This window comes from Drosophila suzukii, chromosome 2R, assembly GCF_043229965.1.
Source record: "Drosophila suzukii chromosome 2R, CBGP_Dsuzu_IsoJpt1.0, whole genome shotgun sequence".
NCBI lineage: Eukaryota > Metazoa > Arthropoda > Insecta > Diptera > Drosophilidae > Drosophila > Drosophila suzukii.
Window position 1 is genome coordinate 20,866,541 of NC_092081.1, and position 12,164 is coordinate 20,878,704.

The 12,164-nt window shown below is 39.7% G+C and overlaps 1 protein-coding gene across 1 annotated transcript; it reads right to left on the reverse strand.

The window, feature by feature from the left end:
- Positions 1-5,608: 5,608 nt before the first annotated feature.
- Positions 5,609-8,950, reverse strand: inaC (inactivation no afterpotential C). The gene is made up of 11 exons (XM_017072197.4): positions 8,581-8,950; positions 8,386-8,417; positions 7,814-8,008; positions 7,625-7,753; positions 7,411-7,567; positions 7,113-7,341; positions 6,659-7,056; positions 6,398-6,599; positions 6,148-6,336; positions 5,949-6,089; positions 5,609-5,886 (listed from the first exon to the last, which is right to left on the reverse strand). Exons 1-11 carry the CDS (start codon positions 8,850-8,852, stop codon positions 5,734-5,736), a joined length of 2,097 nt encoding a protein of 698 aa, XP_016927686.2. The 5' UTR covers positions 8,853-8,950; the 3' UTR covers positions 5,609-5,733.
- Between the last annotated feature and the right edge of the window lie 3,214 nt (positions 8,951-12,164).

Consider the following 12,164-nt stretch of genomic DNA (forward strand, 5'->3'; position numbering starts at 1 on the left):
ATGATAATACCTACGGTTATTTCCAAAATTGTATATTATGGTTACAAAAATAATCGTATTATAAATATGTCTTGAATAGCAGTTTGATTCCAGTGTACACAAGAGGAGTCCTTCGTCGGCTTAAGGCAAGAGTTATAAAAAAAATCATATGGGCTATGCCAGGAAGCGACTGCAGAACTTACCATAAAAAATAAATACCCTGATATACATGTATTGCATATAACACCACTAGATGTCCGTCGAAGGGGGAACATTGTCCCCCATGGAGTCGAATCCTTTTGGAGGACGAGAGTCGCAATAATTATTTCATGCGCGCTGTTTGCATTGGGAATAGCCAAACTCCAGTGAGCCAGATGGAAAAGGTGGGTGGAAATCGGAGGGTCTAGAGCCCCCCCAATATGTATTGGTTTTGCTGGATGTGTGTGAAAGTTTTGTGGTGTGGTCGCAGAGTCTTGTTGCTGGGGTTGTAAAAAAAGTTGTAAACTTAAAGTTTTTATATTTTTCGAGACCCGCAAGTTTTTCTATAAACTTTCTTCAAATGGATCTTAAACACAGGACGCGTCCCCCACATACTGCGCGCCCCTGTCTTTCTGGTTCTCAGTCAGCCATCACGTTTGGTCTATAAAAGCAGCTTTCGCCGTGTGTTTGTATATGCATATATGCATACGTTTTCCCGGCTTCTATTTGTGTATTTTGTTTGTGTTTATTAGTCGCCTGTGTGTCTAGAGATTGATGGCGTGTGCCAGAGGATTTTTCCGTGCGGATTCGCTTTAAATGGAAATCCAACTTTCAATGCTGCAAACAGTCTTTAACACAAATTTATTCACTCTTTAAAGAAACAGTTTTATGGTGTTTCTTGCAATTTGTTAAAAGAATATGATAGGAACTTGTTTAAATATATATATCAACAGTTTTCAATAAAACCTTAACTTCAAAGCCGACACTATCAAGAATGATTTCAAATGTAAGCTTTATTTTATTATAACAAAATCACATATGTATTTAAAAAACTCAAATTCATGAAGTTCTTTTAAAGTTATTTTCAATAAAAAGTTGTTAGTGCTTGAAAATAAGTTATAAAACTATTTTAAAAGAATATTAAATCGCAATTATATTATTATTACAGTTCTTATAATTATGTATACTAATAAAATCCATTTATTCAGTTTTAATTATTACATAAATTAAATCAATAGACTTACTAAAACTAATCTGGATTAAAAGTAAACTAAAAGAAAAAAATAGTATTTCTAGCGGATCCTTTAAACTCTTAAACAATTTTTGCATCTATGTTTTTTTTTACATATACTGTTTTACTTCTTGATCAATTATTATTTCCCTTGCAGCTCTTTTACTTGTTCCATTTTCCAAAACAGCTCTTAAAAATGCCTGTTCCCAAGTTCTTAAGCCATAAAAACAATCCCTTTTTTACGAAATTGTGGTTGTAAAACTTTCACACATCGCTGGTCCGTGTTCGGCTCTACTTTTTACAGTGGCTCATTTGAAATTTGTTTTTATTTTGGCACATTTTATTGCGGGTCCTCTGGATTATGTAAATGTGTGTATCGGTATTTATTTCAGTGCTGGGTTCTGAGCGCTTCCCTTTTTGCTTCGCACATTTCAGCTGTGCGCTTGACTTGGCCCGTAATTTATTTGATTATGGATGGAAATGGGACTGGGAATGTAATGCCAGCTGGGGAATGTGTGTGCTGGGAAGGAAGCTAAGTTCCCCAGCCCGCACTCCAAATCATTGAAGCCAGAAAATGGCTCAAATTGTTGCCTGCACTTTGCATCTGGGCGACTGCCAAATGGCACACAGCTGTGAAAAAGCAACACTTGGCCAGGATACGTGAAAGGACGGACAATGAGGGGCAACAGTTTGTTTGTTTAAGTGCTCGAAACGGGCGCCACGTGCAGCTGCCAACAGCTCCACGGGCCATGTTTGCATTTTGAATGAGTCCCCGGGTCGAGGAAGTGCAACAGGAGGAGCTCACCTGGCCACCTGGGAGGCAGGTTAAATATTTAGCCCGGTCGAGAGACTCACTTAGCTGATAAATCCACGCCGCCATCCGGCCAACAATGAAATTAGGCGTAAGCGGAATTCATCCGACCATTACACTTCGCCAAGTATGTAAATATGGCAAATAAAACACTTTTGGTACAATTTTTTATGAGGTACCAGACAGGTTTATCGCATCAATCGCTTGACAACTAACATTAGTTATATTATCAATCACTTTCCACAATCAATTACCAAGATTAAAGTAATTGTGGCTGGGAACTTATGTTAACATTAATTAAATTATCATTCAAATAATTATTAATTTCAATAATAGAAGAAATGTGTTTTGGTTACCATTATATTGAATAGAATGTAAATATTATTTAATTACTGCTGAATTAATATTTTGTTAAAGTAATTAATAATCGTATTGCTTTTCCAAATTGACAACTATTCCAAAACAACTCATATTAAAATTTATGAAAGTATCAGAGACTTTAAATGATGATTATTAATTTGTTTTTTAAATCATAAAACCAGCCACTTATGGATTATAAAAATTCAAAGTAATAATTATTGCTGAGTTTTATTTTATTTGATTATTGTTTGAGTTTTAGAATAAAACTAAGATTGATTACGGTTCCTGAAAAGTATCAATTTTAATAATATATAGTAGCATAACAAATTCTAGTTTAATTTCGAATGAATATGACATAAATATGGTTAAACTACTGCTGTGACATTGTATCTTTTATTAGGCTGTAACTTATCTAATCAAAAACTAAATAAAACTGCCTACATTGATGATACTAGCAACTAGCTCATTGATAAAAAGGCCAAAACACCTATACTAAATTCTCCGACTATTTTCGCTCAGTGCACAGCTCGTTTAGCAGCTTGCAGCTAATTCATGACAATATTCAGCGGCTTTTGTGGCTTTTATGAGCCTAGCCAACGGGCCAAACCATATGCATGTCATTGCCGTCCATCCGACCCGTTGCCCCAAATGGCCATCAGCAGCTCATAAGACCGAGGGATTCCGGAGGCGGGGGAGTGGCCAAGTGCCAAAGCAGTTAGTGGCAGCAAAAAATGTGGCCAACACGGGGTGGGGGCCCATTCAGTATGGGTGCTCGGGCGGAAGCGGAAGTAACAGTGTATGAAACAGACAGATAGCTAAGGAATGCGAGAGGGTCCTTTCGAGGAGCGGCAGGAAGATGAGGGGCATTTGGAGGAGGAGGTCCTGGACTGGGGACACCAGGCAACCACAGGTATTAGGTGCACGAGAGCAGCACAAAATAGACATGAATAAGAAACGCACTTGCCAAAGCGTAACGATTTCAACGTTATCGTGTTAGGACTGTCAACGCACAGCCGTATATACTTATTGTATATATATAAATTTGCATTGAAATTGAGGCAGCACAACGGCCAACGAAGTGTGGCAAACAGATTGGCACAGACCCGGCATAAATAACTTAGCTCAAGGAGTTGATTGTTTTGGGGCAGAAATGCGGTTGAGTCTTTGAGTCTTTAATGCTGGCCAATTTGTAAGCCAAACCCATTTGATGGCCGACATTGACAGACTGCTGGAGTGAGTTAAAGGGGAATTTCGAGGTCAAAAGTTAAGGCCAATTAGAATGTTTGGGCAAAGGAAATTTCTAAATGAAAGTAGTTACCATTTAAGTTTTACAAAGCCATTGAAGACTTTATTGAAGTAAAATATTCTAGTCTCGAGTCAAAGTTTAGCAAATATACTTGGCGAACAAATTTTGAATATTTAGTGATATTAATAGACATTTGAGAATGGGGTCATGACAAGCAGCTAATGATTTAAATACTTAAACAGCAGTCATTGAAATTTTGGTCTAGAACAAGATACTAAAAATAATTGAATCAGAATACTTCGCTAAAGTTGTTAATTTATTTTACATGCAATACTTCTATTAAATTCCTTTTTTATTATCTAAATAATGACATAAATAATAAATTTTCTGTTCACTAAAATTTAGATCCTAATATTTCCCCAAAAAAACAGTTGAAGTTTCAGATTAATCTAATCCAAGACCAACCTTTTTTCCCTTTTAGATAACTTTTTCCACTTAAAAAAACAATGTTACATTATTGGGGTCACTTGACTTTCTCATTTTTCATTGTAACAAGTTTCAAAAGAGTTTATACGCTGCTAAGAAAACCATTCAAGAAGGATATTCAAATGATGTATATGCCATAGGAAAAAAATCGGGGTCACCGGCAGTTAAAATCAGAAAGTTTTGGGACCACCACCCACTTCCCGAATCAACCTCCATTGAATGGCTCATTTTTAGAGCTCTCCTTTCATGCTTATCGCGATCCCAGTGGGCTGATTTATAAGCTGACAATTTAGCCACTCAGCGACATCCTCTTCTTTCGGCATCCCGCATCCAAGGACACTGTTCATGGCTTCATTATGCGGCGGGGAGGGATCAGCAAGGACATGCCAAACTATGCGAACCGATGAGATTTCGCTGCGTTTTATTACGCCGCAAAATATATATCTCCCCTTTGCTTGGACCATTATTTATATTGTGTTAAGCACTTTGGTAGATTCTAATATCTAAGCCGAACTCCAAAGGAAAGCAACCACCGACCAAAGAGCGAAGGCCAAAGGCACATGTCGCGATGTTGGCGATGATGGTTGGGGTTCTATTGAGGGTGGCAGGATGGCAGGATGCGATGATTGGGGATGGATAGAGGAAATGCCTGCACAAGGACATCGGCGGCTGCACTCGGCAACGGCAACCAGCACGGCCAGAGACATTGGAACGTGTCTAAAAGCCGTGAAAAGTGCACGTAAACCCGCAAATTGCCGCTAATAGAGTGCAAACAGTTTCGAGCAGGATGTTGCCTTCCAAGGAGGAAGCCGCGATTGCTGGAAATTCATTTAAAGCCAGGCCAGCGGAAAATTGCATTCACCGTGAAATCCTTTTGACAGCCGATTAGTTTGGCGCCCCCAATTCGCAAAATATCCTGCGAATTCCCGCTAGCGGAATTTCTTATTAAAATGTGTCCCCTTGGAAAACTATTTTGGCAAACCCTTAAACGGCTTTTTTGAGACAATTTTATGCTCGACACAGAGAATGGATTTTGGGCGAAACAAATATCTTTACCGAATTCTCATCCCAACCCACATGGGCGGCAACAAGTTTTTGGCCCTGAGTAAGTAACTTTTCCCTTTCACATGCAACACAACTAGCTGGAAACTTCAAGCCTGTTGATGAGTTTAGATTTTAAGTGAAGTTGGCTAGTTAGCCCGCTGGCAATCTTGAAACTTCCTGACAGGGTTTCCTTGAGTGCTGTACACGCGGCGTATGCGTAACTAATTCAGGTGCTCTCGAGTGGTGAATTTCCCACAGTTTCCCCTCCGCAAAAAGAAAAAAAACAAAGGTACCGATAGAGAGTGAAAGGGAGAAAGCAGTCAGCAGCTGGTCCGGAACTTTCTCTGTTTTCTTTTACTATCTGGGCTTCATTCTCACTGTTCATGCTAACAGTAAAAGAGAGAATGATGAGCTTTTCCTTGAACGAGGAAAAGCTAGAGAAAAAATCATTTCATGTAGAAATACAAACTCAAAGCTTTGAAATAAACTTTATAGGGCTTTAAGCACAGGACACAACATAGTAAATATAGTAAACTTAAAGCCTCTGGTTTTTCATAAAATTATGGAATATAGCTTCCAAACTTTTTTAGATCACTTTTAAATAATGGTTATGAACTCGGGGTTCATGTAGGAGAATCCAATAAAATCGTTCTGGTCCAGATTCATCATGAAAAGCTTATCCGTGGGTGTCAAATCCGTCTTCTCCTTGGTGAAGGCATCATCAAAGTTGCTAATGTCCTTGCGGTGTTTCTGAAATAAAATAAAGATTATGAAGAAATAATGTATTGGTGATAGGTATAGGTTTAGCCTACAATCTTTGGTTTAATGGGAGGCTCCATTTCTCCAGCCTCGGCCTTTTCCCAATCGATACTCCCGAAGAAAGGATGCGTCGTAATCTCCTGCCTGGCATATCGTCCTGCGCCCAAACGATTGTTGGGCTTCTTGGCCAGGAACTTTGGAATGGAAAAAATATTACAATGGTAAAATTATGTATACCCATGCAATACTTACGCTGGTTATTATATCCATGGCCTCTACAGTAAAATGCTTTGGAAATACGGCCTTCTTGTCTTTGATGTTTCTAAATACGGCGTTGTCATCATCTCCTTCGAATGGAGCCTGACCTGCCATGAACTCGAAAAGCAAAACACCAAAGGACCACCAGTCAGCAGCGATGGAGTAAGGATCATAGCTAACAATCTGGAATTATCATGTAATAAAATATAATAATGTCATTATAATTTTAAAGTTGGTTACTCACTTCTGGAGCCATATAGTTGGGAGTGCCACAAAAGGTTCGCGTGGACTGGCGATCGGTGACGCCCTCTTTGCTCAACCCAAAGTCCACCATCTTTACATGTCCCTCACCATCAAGTAAAATATTATCCAGCTTCAGATCTCTATAGATAATGTCACGGTCATGGAGGAAGAACAAGGCAATGGCTATTTCCACAGCGTAGAAACTTAAAACAGGATAATAACATAAATATAAATCTAGGATAGATTCGATATTTTGTCTCACATGGCCACAGACTCCTTGAATCTTCCGTATTGCTGCATATGATACATAAGATCCCCACCCTTGCAGTATTCCATGACGAAGAATAAACGATCCATAGTTTGGAAACAGGAGTGCATGGAAACTAGGAATGGAGGACGACCGGAAAGAGCTAGAATTCTCTTCTCATTCATGGGCAGTTCCATGTCGTCCGTTTGGATGATCACATCCTTTCGCAGGACCTTCACGGCATATAGCTCGTCAGTTCCACGACGCTCTGCCAGCAGGACCTTGCCAAAGGATCCTTTGCCAATTGTTTTCACAAAGTTAAAATCAGCAGCTCGAATCATATCGCGTTTGCTCATATTATGCGGCATGTCCTTGTTGTCCATGCGGCGCTTTTCATTCGGACGACGATCGTGCTGGAAATTTCGATTATTATTATTTTTCGGGAGATGATGTTAATCAATTGTCTTACCTTAACTTCATCGCGTAGCCTAGCTATATCATTAAAGGCATCCACACATGGAATATTATAGTGCTCACCCTCCACTTGAGAGAGGAACTTGTACCAGCCATCAACGGGCTCCTTTTGCAACTCCTCGAGGCTGAACGAGAAGGATCCCATAAAGTCGTTGCGAGAAGTACGATCCCAATCCCAGACCTCGATCAGCAAACGTTTGTCACGATCCTGCGGTTGCAGTTCACTAAGAACAAGAAAATTAGATTATTTCCACGAGGGTATATAAAAGAAATGTCAAATTTTGTTATATTACAAAGTAAAGGTCTCGTTGAAAACTGGGTTTAGGTTCTTCTGAATAGTCTTGGTCTTCTTTTTGGTGCGGCCCGATCGATCCGGATGCATTTGCACTGCAATATAGGGATCGCTGAAGCCATTGGTATCCATGGGAATAAGATTGGCCGCCTCCTTGACTGCGTTTTAAAATAAAATTTAAACTTTTAGTATGTAAAATTAGCTGAACAACTTACTATCCACTTTCAAGTTGTTGCCCTTGAGCTCCACGAAGATCAGCAGTTTGCCGCGCACCTCACTAATATCAGCTCCACACATTGGTGGCACAGTGTCCTGGCAAGCTTGGTGCACGTTGAGGTTGCAATCTGAAGGATTGGGTTAAATATTTCAAAGGATTAGAACTAAAGACAGATTTCCCAACTCACTCTCGCACTTAACACCCTGATGAGCCACTCCATGGAGCAGCAGACCACACTCATCGCAGAAAGTTGGAGTGGTATAGGTGGTGGAGATCCAGCCGTGCTTCACCTTGGCACAGTCCGCATCGAAGTCCGTGTCCTTTCCAGGACACTTGAACATCACAAACTTACAGCACTTCTGATGGATGTTAAAGCGGCATTCTGAGGAGACAAAAATAAAGTAATATCTTTTCACGATAAATATTCTTCTGGGTACAGTGACTTAAATAAATGTCACAGAAATCTATAATGATATCTCAATTTATTTTTAATAAATTTAAATTTAATACATAATTCTGACTTGTTTAAATAAGAATAATTATTTTTACTATAATAAACATGTTGTTAATTTTTCACAATGTATCCATGTCTTTAACAGGCATGTAATAACGCCCAGTGAAATAACACCTATGAGGCTTGGGCTTTATTTCACTGCGTGTTTTTGCATGTACCCTAAGTAAAGCCAATGTGTAGGGACTTCTGTGACACCTTTATCTAGTTGCTTATTTATTTATTTAACAAAGAACTTTAACACCTACCCTCGCACTGAAAGCCTTGCTTGCCAAAGCCCCTAATCCCGGCACGAATCCGCGGATGCAACAATGCAAAACGGAAGAACAGCGAAAAAACAAAGAGCAAAAAACAACGAAAAGTGTGTCAGCAACGCAAGCACTAATTAAATTAACGATGGGCACCTAAAAGAGCAGCAAAAAATCGAAATCAGAATTCCTCACCAGATGAAATCCTTGCAGTGGCCGCAGTAAGTGGGATTCTTAAAGAACCTCACTCCGAACTTATGGCCATTGACCAACTCGAGACCCTTGCGCTTCATGGCGCCCTTCCTCAAGCGATTCTTCATGTAGTTGACGATATTGGCCTCGCCAGTGATCTCCAGGAGATTACTCGGACCCTTGCCAGCTCCCGCTACTCCTCCGGCTGCAGGAGCACCGGCTGTCGAGGATGGGAGCACAGTGGCTCCTGGTGTGGCAACAGCAGCCGCAGCCATCTCGAGATTAAATCAGGAAACCGGACAGCGAGGTAACTGTGTGAAAAAAAGCTGACTCAGACCGCACGCTCTCGAGCCCGTCCAACAACTGACCCGGTCGGTCAGGTGGAGACCCCAAAAAAGCCACGGGGCAGCCAACAAAGTGCACACACAAAGTTGAAGGCGAGAAAATGACAGAGGTATGAGCCCAAGACGGCCGAGGAAATTCTCTGAAATGGTTAACGTACTACCCTTTAAAATATTTATATCTTTTAGCTTTTAAAGTAACTAATTGGATTACTAAATAAAAGGGTTCATCCAAAATTTATTAAAAGCAATTTCCAACAGAAAGGGTTTTTCAGATGTCAGAAGAGTATCCTTTGCTTTGAGAAATATATTCATTTTGCAATCATTTTCTCATATGCAACGAAATATCTCTAAAGACCACTCATAAGAAAAATAATGCATAATTTATTTTAATTAATTAATCTATTAAACTAGCACATAAAATAATAAAAACATCGGCAAAGTATTTAAATGAATATAAAATATAATTGTCAATTTCAGCATTGCAAAAGGACTATGCCACATATACAAAACCAAACTGCCTAAGTGAATTTTTCACACAATATTTATAATGCACTTAAATTGAATTTCATTATTAAAACCATTCCATTACCTACAACTTTAATTATTCAATCATCAACTTTTTGCATATTTACCTACGTTAAAACATCAATTAACTATGCTCAATTAAGGGGCCATTTAACATAATTCCATTTGGCTGCAATTAGTGGGAGATATATTTATTAAATTCATACTTTTCAAAGGCATGGCAATTATGGTCAATGGTAATGTGAAACCAAAATTGCATTTTGTTTTTGGTACCTAATAAATTGGAGAACTAAAATCGTTTGTTCACAGAATAATAATTGTAACTGCCCCTGACTGCATAACTGTCCCTATAGATCTTGCGTAAAGATATAGGGGTGTCCTTTTCCCTTTGGCGTAATCATCACTGGCTGATTCTGTTAGCAGTAGCCCCATCACAATTATCTCCATCTCCCAGGGCTACCCGTCAATCGAACGGAGGACCCAAGAACTGCCAACTGAAAGATGAGAGCGAAGGGCCAAGAACCCTTACCAGCGATAAGTGTAAACAGTTTGGGTAAGGTCAAGAAGGTGCTTACCTGGCCAGAAGACAAACATAATCATCATCAGTGCCATCGCTCCGGCCAACTGCAGTAGTGACGTCAATGCAACAAAGGCGGGAAAACTGGGGAAAAGGGGGCTTGGTAAATTGTGATGTGCGGATGTGCTTGTGTGACTGTTGTCGATTGAGTATTTATACTCTGTGGCAGTTTTGATTAATTTATGCAATTGCTGGCAAGGCCCCCCCCCAAACCCCCCTTTCGACGCCCCTGCCTGCCCAGCTGGCTTGTAGTGCATGGGTCTAAAAATAGAAATAGAAAACGCAGAATTGAGCACAAAGTGCACACAGGACACAGAAGGACACACAGTGGCAAAGCAAACAGAGTGAAAGCGGTTAGCTGAAATCCAAGCCGAAACAACTCAAAATGCTAGAAACTGTATGAAATGGGTTGGAAAATGCATTAAAGCGGAAATGAAAGAGCTTTGTCAGGGAAAAATGTCATTAGAGCAGGTCCAAGTCAAAGTATCTGCATCTGCAACTGCATCTGCAGCGGCACGCGTATCTGTATCTCAGAAGTGCACTCAGTGAGTCGACAAATATGCACTCGGAGATTGCCCAGCGCTGAACTACTGCACACCTGTCGGTTGAGGAAGGGATTTGAAAGGGGGTTGGGGTTCTGAAGGCGGGGAGGGAATTGCAAATAGATTCCGTTGCCGTGGCAGCTTTGGGCTTCAATTTACGTCATCATTTCCATGGCGTCGCCAAACAATTTTCCCCTCCATTTTTCCCTCTTAGCCGTTTCACAAAAGCAGGCCAAGCCACAAAAGAGCCAGAGAGCCGGCTCTCTGCGTATAACACCTTTGGCTTGGCTTTACTTCCAGTTATTTACTTTGGCTTTTCCTTACTTTGGTTTCATTTGCTTTTGGCCTAGGCTTTGGTTTTCCTTTTCGCCATTTCAACATTTGGCAATTCCGCTTGGCTACTTGTTAGCCGACTCTGTTGGTTTTGACCTGCGCCCTTAACACCTATTGATCTGCAGCGCACCTGTCGTGAGTTACTAACTGTATAACGACCTCTAGAGCAGGGTTTTTACGATCGCAGCTTAAAGGAAGTCCCTTGGATGGGAGTTGGGATCATTATAGACCTTCCTTTCAATTACAAGAAGTCTAAATCGAATACTGTTATTGTGTTTTTTAAATGTTTTAAAAATATAATGATAATACAAGTTAAAGGATTAAAACAAAAATATTCTTCCTTTAATAAAAATAAAAATTCAAATTCCATTTTTGTTTTTTGTTTATATTTTAAAAATATAAAAGTAATACAAATAATTGGAATTATAAAAAAAAACTTTTAAAGCTCAACGTTTGGTACAGAAAATAAGTTTTGATGTGCCCATCATTAAAATAAAATAAATACTAAATACTATCGTAGTCGAAGCTTTAAGTAATTCCTCATTCAATATCATATTAAAGAAAATGTATCTTTTAAGTTCACAATGTTATTAAAGTTGTGTGAGTATACATTATTATTATATACATATTATCCAACACCAAATAAAGTTTAGCCAAAACAATTATACAAATTAATTAAATCTAAATTGCCTTGCAAATTGTAACGTTAGGAAGCGCATTTAGATAACATTTTAATAGGCAGCTCCACAAATTGTTCAGTACAATCGCGCCAAATACCAACTATTAGACAATTGTTGTCTCTTTTAAATGAAAATACTCGTCTAAACTGCAAATCACCCATACTCGTACATATATCGTGGTAAAAACCGCAGCAATTAGCCAAACAAGGGGCAAATGGCCTACCATAATTAACAGTGGCACATAAAGTTGAGCGGACACAATTGTGCGAGCTGACAAGACCGCAACAGAACGGCAAACTGGACACTGACCATTGACCAGTGGGGATGAGCTGGCTAAAGAGCCCCCAAACTTTGTGATTTGTTTATACGGCTCTCAGCAATGTCGTGACGTTTGGCCCTGCGAAGAAAACCAGAGAGCGAGCAAATTAAACAACAAATTGGCCATATGCTGGGGGCAAGGCGGAGTACGGGTCGTATACGCAATCTGTTATACCAAAAAATCGCCGGCAAGGGGCGAAAAGCGCCTGCGCCGTCCAGCCAGTGGGAAAACTATCCCAAAAACTGGCTCTGGAAAATCCTGGCAGCC

Excerpts from the sequence above, each read along its gene's own strand:
- inaC (XM_017072197.4), bottom strand. The coding sequence starts at position 8,852 with ATGGCTGCGGCTGCTGTTGCCACACCAGGAGCCACTGTGCTCCCATCC. Across the intron at positions 7,342-7,410 it reads TTCAACGAGACCTTTACTTT|TGAACTGCAACCGCAGGATC; the intron begins GTAATATAACAA and ends TCTTGTTCTTAG. Across the intron at positions 6,600-6,658 it reads TTCAAGGAGTCTGTGGCCAT|TTTCTACGCTGTGGAAATAG; the intron begins GTGAGACAAAAT and ends TCCTGTTTTAAG.